General features: G+C 35.4%; 1 protein-coding gene across 2 annotated transcripts in view; it reads right to left on the bottom strand.

The window, feature by feature from the left end:
* Positions 1 to 27,892, bottom strand: part of Unc5c (unc-5 netrin receptor C) — a 349,998-nt gene that overhangs the window by 141,802 nt on the left and 180,304 nt on the right. For both annotated transcript variants that reach the window (XM_005337567.4, XM_005337568.4), the window contains exon 2: positions 13,958 to 14,179. In XM_005337567.4, the coding sequence (XP_005337624.1) occupies positions 13,958 to 14,179 (222 nt within the window). The remainder of the gene's footprint in view (positions 1 to 13,957; positions 14,180 to 27,892) is intronic.

The raw sequence follows: 27,892 nt of genomic DNA, 5'->3' as shown, positions 1-27,892 counted from the left end.
GCAGTTGAGACTTCACAAAGGAAATCTCTGCACTTTTTATTTCTGGTTCAGAGGATTGACATGCTCTTTCTAATGATCTGGGCCTTCAGTACTGGGTAATGTCTCCCAGTCCCCAGCTTAGCACTCATGCAAAATTGAAGCACTTTGGAGGCAGTTTAGTAGCTGCAGATGAATCTCAATGTGCAGGAAAAGGCATAATGGCTGTTTAGCACTTGCTAGGAGAAGCTGAGGAAATCAGGGGGAAAAATCTATTGAACTTAAGCCATCTGGGAAGCCAACTGAGAGCGGCTGCATTAACAACGTGTTTACATTCCCATTGTGTTGCTAGGCCAAGCAAAAATAAGTGTGTGAATGTGTGTGTGTGTGTGTGTGTGTGTGTGTGTGTGTGTGTGCTCACGCACTCACATAGGCACTCACGGGCGCACAGGCGTGGGCAGAGGAAATCATGAAGTGCAGCCCTTTGATTGTGTTAGCTCTTCTGGTTTGGCTCTGGCAACTATGTGGGGAAAGAATTTGTATGTGAAACGTGGCCCTGAGAGTTTTCCCGTCTCCACGAGACAGGATGATGGTTACAGTGCAGGGGTTGGCAAGGACACGTTGGGCATGAGGAAAATGAGCTGTACACAGAGCCTGGCTGAACAGTTCTTTCCCTGTCTCTGGCTTGGAGTGCGACACAGCATATTGGGGGAAGCTTCAGAAAGCTGGTAAAGAACACCAGGGAATGCTTTCATTGCCTGCTACATTGATATTTAACTTAGAAATACCCAACAAACGAGGAAAAGCAGCCAGGTAAACAAATGCGTGTCATTTTAACCCTCACCAATCCTACTCACTGTCTTCACCAGCATGTCCCTTTCGTCTTGTCACATTAAGGGATGTTTTCTTTTCTTTTTTTTTTTTTGGTACTGGGGATAGAATCCAGGGGTGCTTTGCCACTGAACTAAGTCCCCAGCCCCCTTTTATATTTTATTTTGAGACAAGGTCATGCTAAGTGGCTGAGGGCCTCCCTAAATTGCTGAGGCTGGCTTTGAACTTGTGATCCTCCTGCCTCAGCCTCCTGAGTTATTGGAATTCCAGAGGGGTGCCACCATGCCTGGATAAGTAACATTTTTCTTGTAGATGCTTGGGGACACAAGTGAGCTAAATGGTGGGTCCCTTAAAAGACACGTCCACATATGAATCCTTAGGATCTACGAATGTTACCTTGTTTGGTACAAAGGCCTTTGCAGTGGTCATCAAGTTAAGGATCTTAATTTGGGATAAGGAGACCATCCTGGAAGATCCAGGTGAGCCCTAAGCCTAACAGTAAATGTTGTTGTAAAAGACCCACAAAGAAGACAAACATGGAGTATGGGACAATGTGAAGATGGAGGCAGCCACCAAAATCAGAAAAAAAAAAAAAAAACAAGGAATGGGTTTTATCCTAGAGTCACTGAGGGAGGGAGTATGTGTGACTCTGCGGAACTTCAGACTTCTGGTCCCCAGAACTGTGAGAAAATTCCCATTGTTTTAAGCCACCACATCTGTGCTGATTTCTTGTGGCAGGTCTAGGAAACAAAGACAGTGACTAAGGGCATTTACCGTCTGTCTCCACATTCAAAGAGTGGCCTCAAGAATCTGACAGAGGAGAAAGGTGAGGAAAAGCTGTCTGCCATGCAGTGTTTTTCTGGTTTCACAAATGCTCCCAGAATGGGCGTGGGGAGGCAGCCTTTTTAGTCAGTAACCTCACCTCATACAGAGGCCTTCATTGTCAGGACCATCCGGGCTGGAGTTATACAGAGGCTTGACATTCAGACCCTGCCATCCCTGGACTAGCCTTCGACAGAAGATTCTTTGGGTGTTTTCAGCTTTATTTTCACTCACTGAAGCTCTGGGGTACCCCCACTTCCCTCACAAGGCTGCAATCCCTCAGTCTGAGCAGTTTAATAGGCAGAGACAAGGGGAAGGATACTGAAGAAAGCAAGGGCTGTAATTTCCAGGGGTGGAGATGTTCATGAACTTGTTTATTATTCTCAGAATAAGAGGAAAATCAAGCAAACGGTAAAGCAGACCTTTTTCTTCTAACTTCTCCTTGGCCTCTTTTGCTCGCTCTAGATGGGGCTCTCCTGTAGTGCAGTCATCTCCTTGGTGATGTCTACGCTGACAGCACCAAGCCAAGTGGCTGGGTCATGGTTTTTGAACACAATGTCTAGGTCCTCCCTGTACCCTACTTTCACAACCCAGTGTCTTTCTCATGCCCTGTTTGTCAAGCCTGGTGGTACCTTAGCGTTACTAGAGAGTTTAAAGCAAACCAACCAACCAACCAACCGACCAAGGAAATGCTATGCTCTGTTCCCAATTAAATCATTACCTTTAGGGTTGGAGCCAGGACATAGGTGTTTGCAAACCTCTCTCCTGGTGATTGTCAAGTGCAGCCAGGGTTGACAGTTCCCTGCCCTAATAGTTTCTTGTTGCTCTTGCCTTCATATTCTGGGAAATGTCTTCCAGAGCAGAATTTTTATAATCAGGTTTAACCTCAATAAAATTAGGAACGAGTCCAAAATTTCTCTATTCTGAAATTGTTCTTCATTGCTAGATGATATACTTCCCATGTCTCTGCTTACATTTTTTTGCCAGATACCCTGATATTTGGCAAATTGTAGTGTTCATGTAATACATGCTGATTTTGTGTCTCCAAATGTGCTTTTTCAGAGGATCTGGCAAGAATGGATATTTCAACAGGCATCCCAAGAGGGCTCTGAGAATCACTAGCTAACGGATGACTCAGAATTGATGGTATGTTGCAGAGAAGATGAAAGGATCCAGGACGAGTTAAGTTCTCTCCCCTTAAAGTTTAACATTATATTATTCATGGATTGTAGAGTTTTAAAACTCAAACAATACTCTATTGTGTCTTTAAAGATGTGAAAATATCTTGGAGTGAGGAGAAAGAAAATAGGATTTTGAGCAAATTATTGATAGAATAATGGGTATTAAGATTCAGTGATGGGGGCTGGGGTTGTGGTTCAGTGGTGGAGCTTCGCCTAGCACATGTGAGGTGCTGGGTTTGATCCTTAGCACCACATAAAAATAAATAAAATAAAATGTATCATGTCCAACTACAACTAAAAAAATATTAAAAAAGAAAAAAGATTCAGTAATATACAACCAGAGAAGTGAAAAATTCTGCTCCATTTGTGTACAATGAATTGAAGAGATTTCTACTGTCATGTATAACTGATTAGACCTAATTAAAAAAAAAAGATTTGATGATCCAGAAAATCATATCAAATGGATAAGAGTTTGTGACATCACAGAATAGAAAAGGATAACAGTCTACATTGTACTTTGCATATGAGGTGTTCCCCAAAGCCTCCTGTCAGTGCAGGAATATTCAGAGGCAAAATGATGAGATTATGAGAGCTGTCACCTAATCTGTCCATCCTTGTCTGAAATGGACTGACTGGGTGGTAATGTAGGCAGGTGGGACAAGACTGAGGGAAGTGAGTTTCTCAGGATGTGCCTGGATGGGTTGTTCTTCCCTCATCCCCTTCCTTTCTCTTTGTTCCTGACCCCACCATGAACTGAGCATCTTTGTTCCTCTGGGCCCTTCTGCTATAATATGCTGCCTCACCTTGGGCCTAGAGCAATGAAGTTCACCATCTGTGGACTGAGACCTCTGAAAACAGGAAGCCCAAATAAACTTTGTTGTTCTTTTTAGGCATTTTGGTCAGAGCTACGATGAAGCTAACTAAAACAGCCATTCTCTCATCATGATCTACTAAGTTTATTTACACATTAACACTATTGTTTCCGACACCTAAAAAAGAATAAAGTTGAGGACAAAAACTAAGCTCTTTAGGAAGGTAAACTGCCATTTAAGCTGAAATTGTTTCATAAAACAACCTCTATAAACATGATGCTCAATCTGTTTCACATATAATTCAAAATTCTCTTAAAGGGCTGGGATTGTTGCTCAGTGGCAGAGTGCCTGCCTAGTATGTGTGAGGCACTGGGTTTGATTCTCAGCGCTGCATAAATTAATAAAATAAATTGACAACTAAGAAAAAAATTTAAAAAACTCTGTTAAATACGTCTTTTCTCCCCCATGAAAATAAAGTAGGAGAGATCCTTCTTAAATCCTTCTCATATTTTTTCCAAAGGTTAGATTTAAAAAAAAAATACACCATGGCTTTTTAACAATTGTGCTATTCTCACTTTGAAGTGGCACTTTAAAACTCTAAGCCACAGCGTATGCACGGTTGCTGGGCACACGGCATAATTGCCATAGCAACACAATTACTAGTGTTGCTCTGAAATGCCCTGTTTGGGCAGCAAGTAATCTAGATGAAGAATGTCCTTGGACACCTGCTTCTTAATGTAGCCTCTGTATTGGCTTGAGGGTGGTCGGACTTGATTCTCTCTTTTTCTGAATTTGGGGACATACACACACATATACATACACACACACGTACTTACATATTTACTCACATGCATATACTTGACTAAATTGTATTAATCCATGCTTTCATCTTAGTTGTGGCAAAAGGAGGAGAAACACATTACAAATAACCTTGCCCTGTGTGTTAATTGAAAGGGGAGGGTTCTTTTGTGTTCATTATGTTCAAACTCTAGCTATTTGTAATTTTAGACAATTTAGGCTTTCCTCTAATAAAACCTAGCTTGCTAAAATAGCACTGAACAGTGTAACATTTTCTTATCTTTACTTTTCATTCATGTTCTAGGCCATATCTGTTCAATAAGTAATACTATTAAAATTTTCTATCCAGTGTTCAATGTAGATATTTAAAATATTCCTCATGAGGTTGGGCATGGTGGTGCACACCTATAACCCCAGTGGCTCGGGAGGCTGAATCATGAGTTCAAAGCCAGCGGCATCAACTTAGTGAGACCTTGTCTCAAATTAAAAAATGAAAAAAGGGCTGAGGATGTTGCTTAGTGGTTAAGTACTCTTGGATTCAATCCCTGATAACAACAACAACAACAACAACAAATCCCCAAGAGGTATAAAGATATAATTAAATTAAAATTAAATTGTTCTGTAAATACAATGTAATTAGGGTGTTTAGGCATATGTGCAAGCTCTATAATATTGCTATTTGCAAATATTGGGACTGCCAGAAATGAATAAATGACAAAAACAAATATTCACAGCATAGTAGATTGGCAACTAAAGAAACTCAAGTGTGTAGCCTAAAACATTCCAAATACTCACTTCTGTTCGTAAGTTAGGAAATGAATGGAGATCTTTAAAGTCAGGTTTATACACAACAAGAGAAACCAAATCACTCAACCTAGCAGAGACCCATCTTCCTGATAGGACAGAAGTAAAAGCACTGTTAAGTTTAAGTTCTGAAACTCTGACGCCACTGTGATTCATAATTCCAGCTGAAGTTATGGCAGCCACATCAGCCCATGCATTTCAAGACAGCATCACTGTGAAATGAGGACGAGCCCATTGCGAACACTACACAATGAAGAATAAGAAACAGCATATGCTTCAGGATAACTGACACTCGGTTATGACTATCTGGAAACTACTCTCTTGTGAAGTTATCAGATTGACTCAGTAGAAAAGCCTTTGTGTACTGCATGGATCCTTATCAATTTTCTATTTTTATTTACTCAGCCCTGAGACCAATCTTATATTGAAAAGAAAAATTGTTCGTTTCTGGTATTGAAATGAGTACCTCTGAGAAGGAAATCAAATAAATAATTGATTTATATTCCAGAACCATTTATCTTCATTGGCAGACAACTATATTACAGATATAAACCTCCATTTTTACAAAGTCAATATGCCTACTGACTTAAATAAAAAAATATGGAATGAAGTTCAAACACACTTCCTACATTTTATGCATCATTTACTCAAATTTAAACAAAACCCATGTAACTTCCTTTGGAACATATTCACTCTGTTAAAGAGAGCTGAGTTTAAGATGATTATATTACAAGGAGAATAATGAATGGTATGATGTGTATACTGAATGTAGAAAATAACTCTTCTTACAGAAGATTAAGCTATCTTTATGTATTCCTCAAATCACCTGTTCATGAAATATTCCAAGTAAACACATCATTGGTACATCTCACTAAATTTCAGTTACTTAAATTTAGTAGGATGAGTAGCTGTAATCTCACAAAACAAACGTTCATTGATCATTTCCTGTGCTTAGTGCCTTGTATTGTAAATTGCAAATAAGACAATGCTTTACACAATTTGAGCCATACCATGTCATTCTAATCTTGCTGAAGATACAAAGATCATAGATAAAATGTACATGTTTATGAATAGATCTGTGTATAGATGACTATAACTTTCATAAATAATATGATAAATATAAATTTATAAGAAATTATGAGTTATGCACCTAAATTGTCAAATTGTTGAGATTTTCAGGTGGATTAACATAAAATATACATTCAAATAATACATCTGAATGAAATGAAATGGGAGTACAAGTAGGAAAAATAAGGATATGTTTGCTTATGACTTGGGGTTTTATAGAAATATTCTTCTACAGCATTGCATTTAAGATATTTCTTTAAGAACGAGTAGGACTTTAACAGAGGTAGGATGGAGGGAACTATAGAATGAAGAATAATTCACTCAATATTTATTTGTTGAACACCTACTATGTGCAACACCAAGTTAAGCATGGTACTGGAACAGAGAAAAAGACAGGCATAACTGCTGATCTCCTGGTGCTCACCCTTCAATGTACAGTGTTTAAACTGAAGAGGAGAGATAAATTGTGAAAGGAGATATGATAACTGTCTCTTTTATGTATTAAAGATTAATAAGATGATAGCATGTGACCAGACCTATTTTGTAAGCAACTTTATGACATAAGTAGATTCATAAAGTCAAGATGACAAAAAAGTGGTTACATTCAATTTAATGAAAAGCATGCCAACAATTCATCAAGTTTAACTTAAATGATTGTCTCAAAATTTCTATGTTTCTTAGACACAAAAGTGTAAAAGACAAGAGCATATTCACCAATTAATAAAATTTATACAAATCCTCCCTTATTTCCCTTGAAAATGTACAAGCAGCATTTCTAAATCATCTCCTGTGTGACAGTAAGTGTCATGATATTTTAGTAGAGGTTCTGTAAAAAATAGTTTCATTACCTAATAGTAAAAAAGGCTGTTCGTCAGCAGAACTTTCCTAAGACTTCTGCATGCTAGTACACATCTGATATGGCCTGTATATTTATGTCATCCAAAATTCATATGTTGAAATCCTTACTTTCAAAATTAGAACAACTGAAATTTAGTGAGATATAGCAACAATGTGCTTACTTGGAATATTTCACGAATAGGTGATTTGAGGAATATGTAAAGATAGCTTAATCTTCTTTAAGAAGAATTGTTTTTCACATTTAGTATAGATATCATACCATTCATTATTCTCCTTATAATATAATCATGTTAAACTCACTTGAAATTCTTACTTTCTAGGCAATGGTGTTAGGGGGTGGGGGCCTTTAAGTGATTGGATCATGGAGGTGGTCCTCATGAATGGTATTAGTGCCCTTATAAATGAGGTAAGAGACAATCTCTTTCTTTTCTACTGTACAAGGACACAGTAAGAGGAACAGACCCTCACCAGACACCTAATATTGTGGCATCTTGATCTATGACTTCCTGATCTTTAGATCTATGAGAAATAAATTTCTTCTATTATAAGCTACCCAGTCTAATATATTTTCCTAAAGCCAGCCCAAATGGATTAAGTCAAATTCATATTTTTTCCAAAAGGGGAATATAGTTATTTGCAGTGTTTTATAAATTATTTGACCACAAAGCTTTTGTTTGCTTGTTTTCCAAAGTAACATCTATTAAGAACTTAAAAGACACCATAATTCATTGAACACAGATAAGAAGAAAAATCCAATTGGTCTATCATATACAGCATATGGCAGAGAAACTATTAGAATGATCTAGAATGTTTGATAAGGAACTAACTATACTGAAGAGTTTAAAGTCTTCCAAAGAGGATGCCCTTTATTCCAGGGACAAAGGGAAGCCATCCTAGAATTTTAAGAAGTAAAATGACATCTCTTGGAGCTATGCTTAAGACTCATAAATACCTGGACAGTGGAAAAACCGAGAGAAAGGCCAAGACCAACAATATCCATGGGGCACCTTAGTCTAATAAAGACCTAAACTTGGGAACAGAAATAAGAATAAAAACAAAATGATGATTTGAGAAGGTATTGACAGCAAGTGATAATCACTGTTTGGCGGAGTGAAGGGTTAAAATGAAATGTCTATTTCTTGGTACTGGGATGGAGAAATAGGAATACAAAATGAGAATAAATTTCATTGTTCCACTCCTGCAAAAATTGAGGATTTGACTGACAGTGTATCTGTGAAGGCTCCTGGTGAGGTATGGAGTAGAAGCCATTCACTTAAATTCATGCCCAATTATAGTTCCTCTTCTCATCAACTTTTTTTTTTTCCTATTAAGGCCCACCTTTTGCTCAGTGACCAAATATTAAAGAGGTTCAAGAACAAAGAAATCAAATCCTAAGCACTGGCTTAAGACATTACATTCAGGAATCACAAAGGCCTATGTATAGAAAACTAACACAAGATAAAGAAGGCATAAAAAAGCAGTAAAGATACAGAGTTAGCTGGCATTTTGAACCAGGCTTTCTATTCCTGAGAAAAGGATGATTGTCCTTTTTTAGATTAACTCTTCTGTGTTTAGCAATTGTGGCAGAATTTAGGGAGACACTGGGCACAGGGCCAACAGCAAAGGTTTTGGAAACAGAGAGTCCTCAGTTCATATCCTGGTTCTAATCACCTCCTCTGTATGTGATTTGGGGAGAATTAGTTTATTTATCTTGTTGAGCTTCAACAAGATAAATCCCAAAAATCCAAAAAATCATTTCATAGGATTTTTGTGATGTCTAAAGGACATCATACATGTAAGGTATTCTGTATGTGTCTTGGAACTCTTTTTATCATTATTGTGTTGGTCTTATTGACATTTTCTGCTAATTTGAGAATAATTAAAGATGAAAGGAGAAAATCTCAGGGATTATTAAAATTTCAAAACAACTGTGGCTTTCCAAACTCCCTTGCTTCTTTACAGAGAAAAAATATTTGCTTTTAGATGGGGGATCTTAGGTACCATGGAAACAAGAGTTGAAAAGACTTCAAGTAAATAGAAAGCAAGCTGCTGAGCCTGAGTTTTTCTTAAAAATATAACCATAAAATTTTGAGCAGATCAAGATTTGTATGGAATTTTGAAGGCCACATAGGTATGTATTACTCTATTACCAAATCAAGAGCTTGTATTGAACATTTCTAAACCACCTAATAAATGCTGCTTTCCCTTTACTGTTTCTTATATTATGCATATGCAAGAAATGCAAGTACAGTTTAAATGATGGAAAGGCAAACAGTAACCATAATGAATGCTCTTTAATCAGTGCATTTCGTTATGATCAATGGTAGAACTTTTCTTAGTACAAATAACCATTTGTTTCATTCTTTAGAGTCAGAGAGATTTTTTAACAGCTTGACAATTTAAAAGGAAGAATTTTTTAAAAATGACATTTTTAATTTCGCTTTTTTAGTTTTGCTTTCCCAGTTTTGTGATTTTTTTTTCAGTGTAAAGGTATGTTTGATAGAGATTTTAGTGAATGTAACTGATTTTTCTTCATCACAAGGCAATGTCTCCGATGGACACCAAATATGCTTCCAAGTGGTATTTCTAAGGGCAGAGGTCTCTGTAAAAATGAACTTGTTTGCAATATTTTTTTATCTGTCCTATCATCTGAGAACAAACCTGATTTTTTAAATGCCCAGAAAATTTCTCTGATTTGTAATATATTTCAACACTGAATGTATTCTAATATTTCTTAGTATTAAAATCACCAAGGCCCCAATAATACTATAGTCAGATTGTGTTAAGTGGAGAGCTGAGGATCAAAATTGCAGGTGAATTCAGTTTTATGCAAAACTATTTAGATGCTATTCACAATATTTCTGATATCACAGAAAGGTAAAAAACTCTAATACCAGAGACCTACAAATTTCCCCACAATATTTGTCCAGATTAGAGATTGATGAGAGCAGGAAAAGAGATGCAATAATGTGGTATGGGCTGTTTTTCAGGTTTCATTATTTATTCTGAAAATAATATATTCTCAGTACTTAAAAAAATCAAACAATAAGTCTCTCTTTATCACCAGGATTCTAAGCTGTCAAGTGTTTGTTGCACATTTCTCTAGAAAATTTCAATGCATATATAAATACATTGTATAGCTTCTTTCTTTGCAAAATGGGAGCATATCACACGAAATGTTCTGTGCGTTGGTTTTCTTGCAAAATTTTATCTGAGAATTTTCCTGGGTGGAGCAACTTCAATGTTTCAACCAGCATCACAGTATTCCATCCTACAGAAAATCAGTACCTGATATACTACTGCAATGGACAACTTGCAAGGACAAGCCTTTGTACAAATTTGGAATTTTATTTTTAGATGGTTCCTAGACTGGAAATTACTCAGTGAAATGTATGTATGTATTTCAATATTGGATGTATCTTTAAATTGGCTTTCAAAAAGATTGTATCAATTTACAACCCCATCAACAAAATATGCCTGTAATCAACTCTGTATACTAACAAAATCATGATAACATCTCTTTAGATGCTTAGTTGCTATTGGCATCTCTGTTCCTGTATCTCCATGTTCAAACTCTCCTGAATCTTCCCTTGGGTTGCTGGTATTGTGTTATAGTTTAAAAAATGGCTATATGTTAACTAAATTAGTCCTTTGACTAATATACATCCAGAGATATTAATAACTGTTTTTTTAACCTGTATCTTGGTTTTGCTTGAAGTATTCTTGCTTTGGATATTCATGTTAAGTAACGCATTCCTGTAAGAATTCTAGATTTTTTTTGTCTTAATAAAAAAGGCTTGGAACACCACTGTTATGATTTAGATATGAGGTATCTCTCAAAAGTTCATGTGTGAAATAATGCTAGAATTTTCAGAGGTGAAATGATCAGATTTTGAGAGGTGTGATTTAATCAGTGGATTAATCCATTTATATGATTAACTGGGTGGTAATTGTAGGCAGGTAGGGAGAGTGGCTGGAGCAGGTGGGTCACTGGAAGTATGCCTTTGGGGTTTACATTTTGTCTCTGGTGAGAGGAAACTCTTTCTACTTCCTGGCTGTCATGTCCTGAGCTGCGTTCCTCTGCCTTGCTCTTCCCCTACAATGTTCTGCCTCATCTCGGGGCCCAGAACTATAGATTTTGGTGAACCATGGACTGTGCCTCTGAAACCATGAACCAAAATAAACTTTTTCTTCTTTAAGTTGTTCTTGTCACATATTTTGGTCACAGTGTTGAAAAAGTTGATTAAAACAATCACTGAAACCAACTGCTCAACCAACAAATAGTCAAAAATTTCTCCTAGTTATGATGGTGATGGTGATGATGATGATGATGATGATGGTGATGGTGATGATGATGATCTTGGTGATGACAATGATGACTTTAAGTCCTAATATCTAGAATTTATTTTTAAAAATAAGATAGAATACAAACTTGCTTCCTTGCTTGATATACTTATTTTTCTGTTTTCTGTTTCCTAACCTTGTCTCATCATTGTGCATTGAGTAAACTCTTTTCCTAGGTGGCTACAAATATATCTTTATCACATTCTGAAAGGCTTTAGGCATTTGAGAATTTTATCTAATTGATTTTAATCCATTAATATGTGTGCTTTGTCTTCTGCTAAGATCAAACTCACTTAACATCTTCAGATTTATAATACAACGATAAAAACCTGGGGTACCCTGATGACTCTACTATTTCAGAATTTTCCCAATTGTTTTTGTGTGAATTATTTTCCATACAATGTTAATGACCTTAAAGATTCATTTATAAATAGCAGAAATTTTAAAAATATTAATGATTTCTACTCAAGTACAATGTATATCTATTTTTGAGTCATAATATTTTTTATTGTTTAAATTTTGGCTTCTGTGCAGAAAGAACTTAAAACTTTTCTTTTTAGGCCCAGGATGTAACTCAGTATTAGAGTGCTTGATTAGCACGTGTGAGTTCCTAGGTTTGGTCCCAAGCACTAAGAGAAAAAACAAAACAAAAGAAAACAAAACGAAAAACTGTTTTCCTTTCCAAAATTTGACAAATGTCTTAATTTTATTCCAAGTAATATGTTTTATTACATTTTAGTTCAAACTGGCTCTCTGTACAAAGAAAAATTAATAGGTTATGCACATTTTTTATCAGCTACTTTTCTGTATTCTTGATGTTTTTCCTTTGAAATTAGACAACTTTTCCAGACATGAAACCATACCACTTGTCATACATGATAATTTCTCACTTTTAAAATAATTTAGTCTCCTTAATTACTTCTGTTGTCTAATAACACTGGTTAGAAAGTTAGAACAATACCAAATAAGATAGGCATCTGCAGACATCTTTGTCTTTTCCCAATTTTAGACCTAGAATGTGTCTAGAATATTAATTTTAGGATGGATGCTGGCTTTCTCATAGAGTTTCAAATGGAAACGAAACCCAACAGAAAACCATATTGCATTTGACTCCACCCCTGCCATCTTCAGAAAACTGTGTTAAAGCTCCCAAATTTCTTCTTCCTTCTCATCTATCCATCCTGAATTTGATTAGAAACATGTCATCTATTTTAGTTTATAGTAACTTTAAAAGGTAGTTTCAATCATTGGATACATGTAGTTACAATTACTTTTGTGTAGAAACATAGAAAACAAATGTTTTATGGAAAGAAACCCAGTGTGTGTTTGTATATGTTTTACCTACATAGCATGACGTTGGCAGAAGTGCTGAATACCAAAGAAGTTTTATTATTATTTGTAATCTTTCTAAATAGGCATTTTCATTAATTTGGCAAAGACAAGTATATAAAATATGTTGTGAGCCTCATGTTAGCTTTTGTAATATCTTATCTTTCTCCTATCATTAAAAGCTTAGGTATCCAAAATCTTTACAAATAAATGAGCTGAAACAAATAAAACTCAATCCACTTGAGAATTTGAAGACATCTGGTGGAGTTATTTTCTGAGTAATTAGACCAAGAGGTGGGGCAATTCCCTGAAGTAAGCTACCCTACAATTGGATACCCAGCTATTCCTGCAGTCAGCAGCTTACATACAGTGAACATATTGATTCACAAATAGACAAGCAATTATGAAGAGTTGCCACCTGATTTCCAAAGACCCATTATGTTATATGAGTTATTGTTCCATATAAGTTGCCTTTTCTTAATTATCTCATAGTAAATTTTATTTCTTTATGTCCTATTAATTCAACATACTACTTTTGCTGTTAGTGATATTGAATGTAGATCCCCTTCAGGCACCGCTCTGTACTTATCTTTGGATAATCCAACTCTCAGGCACAAACATGACTTATTTACCATTTGGTTTTTGAAAACGTCAATCTATTTTGGTACATAGAGATATCTATGAAGGATAAGATGATATTTAAATGCTTCCATTTTTTTTTTACCATAAAGGTAACTATTTATCTTAGAAATGTTGGTGAATGAAGTCAGTAAAGTTGAACATGATTCCTAGAACTCAGGATCTTTAGATCTAATTACCACATAAGTAAAATTGAAAGACATCCTTTAATAGGGCATCCGCATTCATCCAGTCTATTTATTCACATTATTTATCTCCTCAAGCATGAATCATGCTATAATTACATGCAGTCCAACAGGAATCGAGTCAAGATATATTCATCACAGTTTATTTTGTAATGCTTGGAATGAGATCACCAAATCTTAACCAAACCGACTCAAAACTTCTTCCAAGGGATAAAAACTCCCATTTTTCATTTCACTCACTGAAATAACAGTATGACAACAGACCAGCATAGGATCTCGCACTGCCATCCAAATGCCAGTGAAAACTCACCAGAGGTTTCGTCCACTCGTTCGTCTACTATGTGGTCCTTCTGATGAACCCACTCGCTATTGCACTTGAAGTAGATCTGGGTGGCAGGGCTGGCTTTACAGTACAGGTTCACAGGCTTATTCTTCACAATATAGGCTTCTTCTGGCTCAATGAGAAAATGTGGCAGAGGCTCAGGTGGATCTGATGGAAACGTTTCTGGGAGTTCATGAAAAAAGTCGTCGTCTGTTAAGAAGAAAGTGGAAAATGGTCAAACATTTAGATAAATTGTCTTTTATTTTGCTATTCACTTTAAAATACTGACTTATAAATAATTACATGATTTGAAAGTCTACTACATGCGAGATATATCAATAGACTAGATGCTCAATTAAGGAGCTGCATTATTATACTCACAGCAAAACACATCATCAGGGAGAATAAACACCTTTCCCTCAAACCACAGACAGTAATTAGTAGAACTGGAATTGGGATTCAAGGCTGTCTAACACCAACACTGTGTCTTCCCAATATATTACTACACTTCCCACTACACAATGTTACTCTCAATGAGAGCTGATAAAAGCTAAATGAACTTCATGATAAAAATTTGTTTGAAAAGCACAAGGCTCAAATGAAAATCTTAAATCCTTTGCAAGGCATTGAATAGACATACTAGAGACACAAACTAAGGATCTTTAGATTCAATTTAAATCTATCACTATTTTCAAAAAATTCCACAGTGTGAAACATTATTCAGCCAACATATATTAATTAAACTCATAATTTAAAAAGCATTGGAAATAGTAATGATATCATCAATTCAGAGGCACAGTACAGCCTAGAGTCTAGAAATGCCTTTTGGTCTTATTTTAAAATTACACTTCAGACCTTGTATGGTGTTATGTGACTGGGAAAACCTGTTCTCATTGGATTACGGAGGATTTTTTGTTTCAAAGAACAACACACTCATTTTTATGGCACTGAAAATTATCAAACATATTGCTCCTGCCCTGATGTTCCAACACCATTGAATAAACACAACTTAAAAACCCTTGAGATATTTGTTCACTTTGAGTTTTTTTTTAAACTTGGATTCTGCATGATTGTAAATAAAAAAAATCATAAAAGTGATTTTTTAAATAAAATCTATCACATTTCACAAAAGTTAAGGTAAAAGGAATAAGGAGTCTTTTTAATACATTATAAATAAATTAAGCTTGATAATTATCTTTTTTTTTTTTTTTTTTGGTACCAGGGATTGAACTCTGGGGTACTCAATCACTGAGCCACATCCCCAGCCCGTTTTTGTATTTTATTTAGAGACAGGATCTCAATGAATTGTTTAGTGCCTTGCTCTTGCTGAGGCTGGCTCTGAACTCGATCATCCTGCCTCAGCCTCCAGAGCCGCTGGGATTATAGGCCTGCACCACCATGCCTGGCTGATAATTATCTTTTTTATAAGAAACAGAGAAGAACAAAACTATTTTTATTTTCCTAAACATGCTAATCTGTAGAGGGACAAAACTCTCAGATCAAAATTTAAAAATAAATTTAAAAATTTTAATAAATCCTTAGCACTATATATATTCAGTAGCAAAGACAAAATATGGTTCTGGTACTTAAAGACTGGTTGCTTAGATGTTACCTTGAAACTCTTTTTTTGGTCATTCAGTTGTTGCCCCATTTTGGGAGATGGCCATTGGTGAAGTGAACATCTGTCTCCTAAGAAACCTGGCCGGGGACATTTTTCATCTAGATTATGGGATAGCTGTCAAATAGTAATGACATCCAGTTTCTGCTAATCTCTTGCAGTAAAAATTGGCTTCACTTGCATCATGGGCAGAACAAGTTTTCAAAGTAGCTCCCCTGACTCTGACATGTAAGTGATGTTTCCTATAGTTTTCTTTCTTTCTTACTTTACCTCCTTAATTTGGTTTTTTCTTTTTTCTTTTTTTTTTTTTTTTTTTTTTTTACTGTTGAACAACAAGGAGCCAAACTGTCAGCTTAGTAAAGAATAACCCTGTTTCTATCAATTCAGCTCCTTTAGTCGACATGCAGGAACACTTAAGACTGCTTAAATAAACATAGCTCAGAAAGGCAAAAGGATGAGGAACTGAGCTATTGACGGATCCATCACCATAAAACTATTGTCCTAAAGGCCCTATCCAGTCTTTTTCTTCAGCTGAAGTATTTCCTGTTGCATATGATGACTGACAGGGCTAATAATCAATAAAGCACTGCAAAATATAAGACTCAAATTCTACACAAGGTTGGCTTTTATTTTTAATTATTATTCACGGAGACAGATGGTAAACTAGACTTCATTCATTTTTTTTTACTGTTAGTATGTATTTGTATACACAAAACATGTGAAAGCATTTAATAATTATGTATTTAAGTATGCAAATTATAAAAAGGCTTTCAGCTGTGGTTTTAAATGACTCTTATTCCTTTAAAAGGAATTATAAGATATCAGAGGATCATGTATTACATTACTTTATTTAATAATGTAACAAAGTATTTATAGGTTCACATTCTATGGAAAGACTTTATAGAGACACTAAAAATTGGTTTCTATGCCCTGCTAAAACTTGTATCTTTTTTATTCTGATTATCTTATTGTAAACTACTGAGAAGAATAATGAAGTTAAGAAAATCACACATATATTTTCAAGTAACAAGAGGCTCTGTTAAATGTGATGGGGGGAAATAAAGATTCAATAATATCATTATAAAACATATGATCAAACTATCTTTGCATTTCCTTAATATTTAGTTTTAAGATGATTGTGATAAGAAGAAATAAATCTATGTCTTGGTTTGAGGCTTCCCACAGTATTGATTTTCCAAAGCACTTTTCAACACTTAAAATGAAGGTTACTAAAAAATGATTTTTATCATTAGAAATGTTTTCTTCATGTGACAAATTTAATGTTTTCTTTTTTTTACATATTATTCTAGTTTCTGCAGAACCCACCTCTTAATATTGCTCTAGAGAGCTGCTCTCACCAATAATAGCATAATAGTCTATTAATATTTTCTACAAAATGTATTCAATAAGTTACAGTCTTGGATTAAGTAACATTAAGTGATATGGCATGTCACTTCTAGTACTCAATTTAGGTTATAGAAATAACATTAGTAAATAATATTCAAGACAGTAGCTACAGATAGTGGGATAAATATGACAAAATACAAATGGGATGATTACTAATGAGCTCACGAGCTATTGTGAATATTCATTTTGGAGCTTATTTGGTATTTCCAAGTTTTTTATAGTGATTGGCTATTTTGTAGAAAACATGGTCTTGCAGATGCCCATCCATGGAAATGATCCAAAACAAGTAAATCCCTGTCTGCTGAGGCTAACTCTTCCAAGGCCACTAGAGGACTGTTAAATACATGGCAATCAGAAAGTTTGAGATTCTACCTTGAGCTGATAGACTATTTACTGAAATCAGGTCCTAGCACGCAATTCATTTTACTATACCAGCAAACCAGCTTTCTGAAACTATTAAGGTCATGCTGCAAAAGTTGAAGCTATAAAAGAACAATTTTTATATTTCTCCACAGGGAGATCAGTGAGTGAATCTTCTTACCACTTTATTTCTTAATATAAATATCTGAAGAAGGGATCAGTGTGACAATAGGAACCCAATTTTCAAACAGCAACTTCAGACTGTGAACTTATTTCTGGTGACATATTACAGTTACCCTAAATTATTTTATTTTATAAAAATGTATACTCTGCTGCCAATATTGATTGCATTACTCTATTTAGGCAAAATGATTTTTTAATAATAAGATTGCTAAAACGTTTTCTACATTTAATTCATTCAAACTAACAAAGGAAAAATCTCTGAAGTTGCTTTGGTTCTGTACACTGGATTCAGTATCAACTCAAAGCTATAATTTCCTTTTTTTGATGGAGATATAACATTATTATGAATTTGCTATCCCCTACCATTTGACTTATTTTTCACTTTCTACTATTAGTTAATAATGACATTGCAACAGTAGTGCCATTCTTATCTTGATATCAGTAAATCCCAGTATTTCCTTTTCCGTTATCTCATACGGGCATTTGATTTTTCATTTATATACAAGAAGAGAAAGCTTTGCACCATGTATTATTTTTATAGACTTTCATTCCACCTAATTCTTGACAGGAAAATATTATGCTATGAACATCAATCTAGGAAGCTTTAGGTTGCTGGTTTTATTGCTATATATCAAGCTTTAATTTTCATCAACTTAATACATAAGTTTCTATATTTCTGAATCATAAGACTTAAACTATTATTGCTTATATCATAAAATATAGGACCATTATCTCTTTGTCTGAGACTTGAAGCGTATTCTTCTGAAATGGAATTTACTTCCAAATGATTCAAGAGCAATTTAAAATGAATGACTGCAAAGCTAATTTTATCTGCATTTGGCTACCCATCCATCAGAGAGATAATTCATGATATATTACCACAAAAGGCAGCTGGAATTAACTATCTGAATGAGACTCAGCTTATTTTTAATATTTTGATTAAAATATCCTTTGGAAGACAAAGACTATGGTCTATATTTCAAGAAACATATTACTGAATTCATCATTTAAATTCAAGTACTTGAATATATAATGCCTTAAATGTATTGCACAATTTGGAAGTACTGAATGATTTTTAACTTCAAAGGAAAAATCTTTATTTTTTGCTTTTAAAGAAATATTTGGCAAATGATGTGATTATATTACCAATTATCCCTATTAGTAATCTAGTGATATAAAGTTAACATGCCATTCGACGTATAGTTGCTCTGGAATAGATACCTCCTTCTGGCCCAATATAAGCTTTCATGATATTTGACCTTTTATTTATTTATTTTTTCAATACTGAGGATCAAACCCAGGGCCTCATGCATGCTCTGCAGGCACTCTACCACTGAGCTATATCCCCAGCCCCACATGATCTCTGACTTTTACTAACATAGAATCCTCCTGTTCTCTCAACTATCATCTTTATTTCTGCCATTTGGTAATACTGTGTTTAGAGGAAATTTTCAAAAACACTATTGTTTTTTTTTCAAATAACAGTAAATGTAATGTAAAGCAAGAAGATAAGTTTATTTTCCTTAACATATTAACTTAAAATATTGAATGATAAGGAAATGTGCTTTTGCATATTCTGGCTAGTATATAAATGGGTATTACATTAGAGAGAAACTGACAATATAAGTAATAATTAAATCTCTGCATACTTCCAAATTTGCTATCTCACTTCTTAGAATCCACATTATAGACAAAATGAAATTACATCAAATGTAAAACATATATGTACAAAGATGTTGCTACAACATTACTTATTGAAAAACACATAATACATTATAACACAAGGCAGGAAAAATTATTTGAATGAGACTGAGAGCAATTGATCTTCAACAGGATTGGTTAAATAATTTCTTTCTTTAGGCTCCAGGGATTGAACCCAGGGGCGCTTAAACACTGAGCCACATCCCCAGTCTTTAATATATTGTATTTAGAGACAGAGTCTTGCTGAATTGCTCAGGGCCTCACTAAATTGCTGAGGCTGGTTTTGAACTTACCATCATCCTGCCTCAGCCTCCCAAGCTGCTGGGATCACAGGAGTGCACCACCTAAGGATGTTAAATAATTTCTGATAGAGGCTGATTTGCATGTCTTAATTTCAAAGAACCTCCATTATTTACTACATAAATAAAGCAGATTTGGGGCCACTTTTTATGTAATTATGTCCTTTTTATTGAGATTGACAGAATGCTTGTGCACAGGTGACTGTACCAACAGATCACAGGGTATGCCAGGTGAAATACTGAAGGTGATACACATAAATATTAGTTGTCATTGCTTCTAGGTAGAGGAATTGGGGGTTATTTTTACCTTTTATTTGGAGATTTTTTTCAAATCTTACATTGTAGATGATTTATATTTTTAATGTGTTTTTGAGATTTGATTTAAATTAAGAGAGAAAATAATTCCCATGTGCAACCTATTGTTTCTGCCTACAACAATAACTACAAGTTTCTTCACTAAATTCAACCTTCCTAAATCAATAACACTGACTGCATTAAACATTATTCAATGTCTCCATGAAAGCTGTGTTTAACAGTCCAAGTTACTTGCAAATATATAGCTTTTATTTAATTCTGCCTGAATTCATCACTTTTTTCTCTCATTTCCCATTGTCTTAATTTCCTCATTTCTGTGACCTCTGACCTTGAACTAACATAGTTGACTATCTTTTTCAAATTTTGTTCAAATATCGATATCTGTTGTTCACCTTCTGTACGCTAGGACTCTCCCAGATGTTGTGGCTGAAGCTATACTTCATATTTTAATGAAGTAAGTCTTTTACTTATAAAAAGAAATCATGAAATGGAAGATAATAAATTTATGAAAATTTTAATTTATAATAGAAATTAGTCTGCTTATATAAATATCAAGCTTATAATTAATTTATAATCTATTAGTACTTGACTTTTATTTTTAAGCACTTAATTTTAAGAAATCAGAAATGTTTGCTAATATGTTTAAAGCCTTACATAGTGAATTATGGAAAATTTCTGCCATTTTCTTAATCCCTATTGGGTTACAGTTACAAATACTGAACTATTATTATGAACCTCAAAAATTCAAAGAGTAAAAAAAGTCACAAGGAGGCTGGGGATGTGGCTCAAGCGGTAGCGCGCTCGCCTGGCATGCGCAGGGCGCTGGGTTTGATCCTTAGCACTACATACAAATAAATTAAAGATGTTGTGTCCACCGAAATATATACATATATATTCTCTTTCAAGGAATAAAATTATAAAAATTAAACAATTATTGGCAGATAAATAAGGCAATATCAACTTATTGCTGACCCTTATGTCAATAAGTAAGAATGATAGCTAGAAGAGCCTATCAAAGATTTGAACATTCAGTATTATAATATATTCACGTGACGGACAATATTATGTGTTAACTTGGCCAGGCTATATAGTTCTCGGGTATTAAATAAAACATTAATCTAGGTGGTTCCCTGAAGGTATTTTTGGATGTGATTAAATTCATAATTAGTGACAATAAGTAAAAGAGATTATCATAGATAACATGTGTTCTTCCTTCAATTAGTTGAAAGCCCTCAAAAGAAGAAATGAAGTTTTCCTTAAAATAGTAAATTATGGTTCAGCTGAGCTACCAGAAACTGTAGCTTGACCAGCCAACACCATCAGTTCACCCTGATCCTCTTTATCAACCTACTCATTCTTCAGACAGTTTCAAACAGCCATCCTGTGAACCCCTCTGAACATAAGCCCTAGTATTCTCTCCCATCTTTGCTGCTCTTTCCTAGTTCACATTTATTCTCTATTAGATGGCAAGTTCAAGAGTGAAGGGTAATGCTTATCTTACTCAGTTCAGCACAATCATTATCTAGTCCGTTCTCTGTTAATGACTTTAAAGTCTTTTATTTTTCTCCCAACTTGTATTGTTGTTTCTAAAGTGGTTCCATAGAATGAAAGAGAAGTGTACAGGAATTACTCAATTAACTGATCTTTGTACAAAATAAAACAGAAATTTACATATTCTGTTGTATATCTTTAGTGTTTTTAAGTATGGACCCATTTCCAACATTAAAAAAATATATATACCTTCCTACTATTTGAGTTCTAATGCCACCTATAATGATATGTACATAGCCTTGGGCTAAATGTATTCTCTCACTAAATAATCAAAGTTGAATCTAAAATGACCTGAGTGGAGAATAATACAATACCCATGATCACAGTGTCTCTTCAACCTCTTGGCCTCATCTGACACCTGACTTCATTGCACCACTGTTTCCTTTTGGAAACTTCCCCCTCTCTTGGGGACTATGCATTAGTGCTATATTGCTTTCTATCCTACCTCTTCGACCTTTCTCTTTTTTCTTTGCTGCCTGGATACAGTTTGGTATGTTCCAAGGTTTGTCCTTCAGTCTGTCCCTTGGGCATGTTATTACAACAGTAGCTTCAATTATCAGATCATGTCACATACACACAGCCTTCCACTCCATTCCTCTGCTTCTGAAAACTCTTAGATGCCTTTGCATTGACTGAGAGTGAAATCAGACCTTTTTCCAAAGCCAACTGACCTGCCAGGTCTGATATTGCTGCCAGCCCCTAGGTCTCTTTTCTGATCCTCTTGTCCTGGTGTCTTTTGGCTGGAGACAGTCAGCTTGCTATTTGTATCCTTATACCTTCCAAACTCAGTCTTAGCTTGGGGGGCATTTTCACTTGCCCTTCATTCTCTAGGAAAGTTACTGTTTCCTTCTTGCCATCTGGGTTTCAACTCAAGGTGTCTCCTGGAAAAATGAGATCCTTCACCCCCCCCCCAATTTCAGGTTGATGCCTCCTTCAAAGAACACGTTATCCTGTTTGATTTCTTCTTATTATTTATCATCAGGTCAAATGAACTTGCTTACTAAATTACTTTGTGTATTTTTACCCCTTCCATAAAATTTCCAGTGTGGTGGGATCAGACTTTGTCCATTTTGTTCAGTGCTTTAACCTCAACATCAATCAAACAAACTCATCTTCCCTCTAAAATTCAAGTTTTAACTGGCTCCCATTTCTAACTATAAGATGGTTCTTACAGTCTAAATGAGGCCCTTATCATTTTTCTTTGAATAAGAGCCTTGAGATTGATTTGAGATGCCCGAGACTTTCCTTTCTCAATTCCACCTATACCACATCACTAGTATCAGTATTCTCAAGTACACATGGAAATACAATGTTCTATAAGATTAAAGTTCATAAACACAGAAAAGTTCAAAATTGCAAAATCTTAGACTCTCATAGGATTGTCCCCAAATTAGAAATCTAAGAATTATCTTTGGCTCTTTCCTCTCTCACACTTCCAACACTTAAAACAAAAACACAACAAGTACTATTCATTATAGAAAGGACATAGCCCTTAAATTTCTCTGCCTCTGTTTCTGATTCTATTGCCACCATTTTTTTTTGCCAGAACATCTTGAAAAATGTCATAACTGATGTTCTTTGCTTCCTCTCTAAAGGCAAGATCTTAGATCACTCTGTTTAAAATCCTATAGCTCTTCCTTCCTAGAAGAAAAATCAGGCTTGTCAGAATGATATACAAACTCATCCCTAATCTGAAGTTTGCATATCATTCTACCCCCCCAATTCCTGCTTCCAGTTCACCTGATAGTTTATTTGCTACCTTACTTAATTTTGAGCTAATCTATGAACTATTGCTTTCTTTAATGCTGTTACTTTTTCTTTGTTTAAATTGTAATGCTAAGATATGTTAATGGCTAAATATCTAAAATAAGAAGTTTAAGCATGTGTATAAATATGTGTTGAATACACACATAGCATTACAAAAATATAAAAGGGATCATACTGAACATGTTGTTTATACTCTGGCTACTGTTTTATAGCACATACTTGGCCTCCCTGGGCCCATGACTTAACAAGTAAGTTGCTATTCTCATCAATATACTATATACCAAGTAGTGTCCTACAAAGTTTGGTATAAATTTACATCATCTAATTTAAAAAAAAAAAAAGCAACAGTACACATTCATGGTTTGGGTAATGTTTACATGGCAGAGAACTTTCTGCAGATGTTTTATAATAAAAATAAACAAGCATCACAACCTATATTAATGTTAGGAGTTGAATTGTGGACCTATGTGTGTTTCCCTTTTTAAAATGGTGGTTTTCATGAGGCATGTGATTTAAATTCATATTTCATGTCTCTGTAAGGGGGATTAATTCTGGGGGGCTGAACAAGGATGTTGCAAGGAACCAATACCTTCACATCTTATCCTTTTTGATGGAACAAATGACATTCTTCCAGAATGTATTGTTGTGAACGTTAGCATACCCAGTACACTGAAGAAGATGCTAAGGGTATGAATCACCTCCAGCAAAGGGCAGGGCTAGTTAATGTTTCACATTTTCACCTCCCCTGCCACAAGGCTTGACACCAGGTCACAAAATTATTAAAGCTTCAAGCAGCAACACTTCCTTCTCCACGTGAGGCCTCACTTCTCCTTGACACTTTATTCCTGAAACCCCTTCAGGCTCCTGGCCTTTTCTCCTTCTCCTTAACCCCCATAACTAATTAAATCCGGACAAGTCTTTGCTGAAAATAGTTTCCTTCAAAGTTATTCATTCAAAGTTCCCCTCTAGGCAGTCTTTGTCACTTCATCCCAGCTTGCCATCTTTACATGAAGTTGAAAAGAGGTGAGCTATTTTTATGACATAAAAAATCTTTCAAGACTTAAATCTACCTTTGATGCTTCAGATAAGTAATAGATTGTGAAATATGACAAATGCTTTGGCAGCCATGAAATTGTTATTTCTAGTAGTTTATAGGTAAACAAAAGGTTCCAAGGACTCTGGTGTTACTCAAAGGCAGTTAAAACCTTTAAGATTTTTATTTGAAGGTACTTTTATTTGGGTTCTAATTAAATTCTACATCAAAAAAAAAAAAAGAACTAACCAGTACAGAATTTTCCCCCAATAAGTGTGTGTGAGGAATCATAATGGACCTCAACATTAAGCAACATTTTTTTAAGAGAGAGAGAGAGAGAAAGAGAGAGAGAGAGAGAGAGAGAGAGAGAGAGAGAGAGAGAGAGAGAGAGAGAGAGAGATGCCAGGCGATTCCACTACGGCTTGAGCCACATCTCCTGCCCTAAGCAACATTTTTAATGTTGTTATCTTTTTATGAGAAGGCAGAAGTGTAGATTGAAGGAAATATGGAATTAATTCTGAGAAGATGGTACTACTGCCAAAGTATTTGTCAGTTGAGATAAAATGAATAAGTTGACAATTGCTTTATATGTACTTTTACATTTTACAAATAAAAGGAAAATAATGTTTGAAACTTCTTTGGTTGGTCTAGGAAGTTCAGCTCTGAGGCAAAACACGGGATAAGATTTAGTGATGGGTTCCTGTACGCCTTGCTAAAGCCAGAAAAATGCTCTCTCAGTTTGGTCAGTGCTACATACACTGTTTCAAGATGTGAGAGTAATTTTCTTTCCTTTTCTTTTTTGGTACCAGGGATTGAATCAGGGGCACTCAACCCTTTTGCCACATCTGCAGCCCATTTTTGTATTTTATTTGGAGACAGAGTCTCATTGAGTTGCTTAGTTTCTTGCTAAGTTGCTGAGGCAGGCTTTGAACTTGCCATCCTCCTGCCTCAGCCTCCCAAGCTGCTGGGAGTAGTTTTCTTTATGGAGATTTTTTTTTTCTGTATTTATTTAACAATACAATCGCCTTATTTTTCAGCTGTGCTGTAGAATGTGACTTTCTAAAGCTCTTTGTTTTTCATTGATGAAAACTCAGGTTTTGAAAGTGTGCATGTGTTTCCCAAGACTATCCATATGTTTAATGGAAGAGCTAGAAAAGGAATCTAGATTCTCCTGACTTTGTGAACCTGACTCCTTTATAGGACACTGTCTACTATAGCCTGAACTTCTATCTAAGAAGACAATTCTTTATAGTGCTGTTAGGCAACAATATCAAAACAAAAAGAATAAAACAAAATGCCGGGTACCCCACAAAGGACTTTAGATATATTCCCCCATTTAATTCTCATAACAGCCTGACAGGTATATCATTACCTCCAGTCTAAAGATGAAAAAACTGGCACTGAAAATAAAAGTCAATTAACTTGCTGAAGTTTACATAGCTAATAAAACTACTGTTTTATTTGACTACTGTTTAAAACAGACTTAGAGAAACACATGAGGAATAATCACTGTGCGGAGATTTTTATGGAGATATCTACATCTAATTTGCTAGCTTGTCAAAATGAGAAATATACAAATACTAGCTTTTCAACATATAAGTTTATACATAGTGTGTGTATTTATTTTTTGTTGAGGAAATCACACTTCAGGCCCTCTGCCAATTACGCATGTCCTTGACTGCTGAGCCACACCTTGAGCCTCTACATACTAAATTTACTGGTCTCTTCACAGATCCCCACAATACATTCTTATGGCTCTTTTGTTTGCATTACTTTCTAATTCAACCAACATATTTATAAAAATTGCTTTCGATTGCTTATTAAAGCAATTTTGAAAGTTAAAAGAAAAAGACTTAGCAAATCATTGTCCACATTAAGGAGTGGAACAATAAAACACAAGTGGCACAGAAAAACCAATCTGGAAATTGTTTACAGCTCCACTGAGTAGGGTATGAGCATTGTTAAAATTATTGTCAAATAAACAATAGCACCCCGAGACAGTTTGCAAAAAGAGTAGAAGGGGAAAAAAATCCAAAGTAAGCAGTACAATCCATCCGTAATATTTAATCATCTTTCACTGTTACTCATAGGCTAGAAGTTTTAACTTGCAGTTTATTCAACTATTATGTGTTTTTTCCCCAGAAGATCTTTAATATAAAGCAATGGTTATAAACCAATATAAACTGAGGCAGAGAAGGGTGATTTGTGTGGCAAGATGGGGTCAGAGGTCACAACTGTGGCTTCTTGTGTTAGAGGAGTTAGGTTTCTCAAACCACCATCCTTTGTCTTTTATCCGTTTTATCCAACCTCCAAGAAAGAAATAGGAGTTGATCATTTCTGCAAATACAAAGAGGCAAACGATTTGTGGAAAGGAAGAATAACACAGTGTCCTCATATTAAGAAGCCATTCTATCAGAAATGCACTCGTGTTTAGAAAATACAGGTCTTTGAGCATATGTGGCTATTTTCAGGGAGGCATATCCTTTCTGTCTTCCACTTCAATAAACTCGAGGAGTGAAAACACATTCTGAGTGCAGCTAGTTCATTGACATTAGCAGCATATCATTTTCCCAAAGTTTGAGAGCAATGGATTGATTTCAAGGTTCACAGTGGGGCAGGATGAGACAGCATGGCTCACATGTCTTTCGGAAACAATATAAATTCATAGAGCTATTTCAAGGTTTCATGAAGATGTGATAAACTACTGGATTTGGTTACACGTTTCCTCCTGCAGGGACTATTTTATCCACTCCTCTTAGATAAGTCAGGCTGATTTGTTGTTTTCATGCTCTGTTTTCCTTCAAATCTACTTCAATAAACAGGTTGATTCCAGGGCAGGTCTCCTAACTCCCTCTTCCTCTGCTTGGGTTCAACTCAAGTTCTCATGAAATCATTATCCTTTTGAACCTTCAGGATGGACTGCCACACACACAAAAAAAATGAATTACAGAGAAAACAAAACTAAGTAAAACATGGTCATTAAGGACATGTTTTTTTTTTCCTCTCTGTACAGATGTGGACATGGAATTATACAGCATTTATCAAAATGTCTCCTGTGCAGCGTGGGCTGCTGGCAGATTGAATGCCTGTGACTCTCTAAAACAGATCCCGTCCAAGAAGCCAAAGTGCCACTTCACTCTCACCAAAACCAGAACCACGAAGCAAAGCAAATAAAATCCTCTCAATTGTTAGAAGAGGGGCTGGGGTTGCAGCTCAGTGGTTGATCGCTTGCCTCACATGTGTGAGGCCCAGTGGGTTCAATCCTCAGCACCACATTAAAAAAATAAATAAATAAAACAAAGATAAAATATATATATATCATTCCCCCCCACACACACACATATAAAATAGTTAGGAGAGCAGAGAAACAAAGCAGTCTTTGGATTTGGTTGTTGCTGTTGAAATTGCTGCCAAACCTTCAGGAATAGCTTCTACGTGTCGGAACTGTCAGGAAAATCAATTCCCATTTTTTATAAATTGGGTAATCAAGCTGAATCCTGATGAAACTAAAGACTTAAAAAAACAAAAATCCTCTCATGATTTTCATTTCAGTTTATCTGATGGTGCTCTGGTCCTTCAGAGTTCTCAGAGGACTATGTTAGTTGGCCTGAAACAAACCAACGAACACAACCCTATATTGCTAATTACCTACAAACTGATACCACCCAGGAATGAATGAGAGGGAGTAG

The sequence above is a fragment of the Ictidomys tridecemlineatus genome, chromosome 9 (genome assembly GCF_052094955.1).
Source record: "Ictidomys tridecemlineatus isolate mIctTri1 chromosome 9, mIctTri1.hap1, whole genome shotgun sequence".
NCBI lineage: Eukaryota > Metazoa > Chordata > Mammalia > Rodentia > Sciuridae > Ictidomys > Ictidomys tridecemlineatus.
The sequence above is the reverse complement of the archived record's forward strand: the minus strand, read 5'-3'. Positions and strand labels throughout refer to the sequence as shown.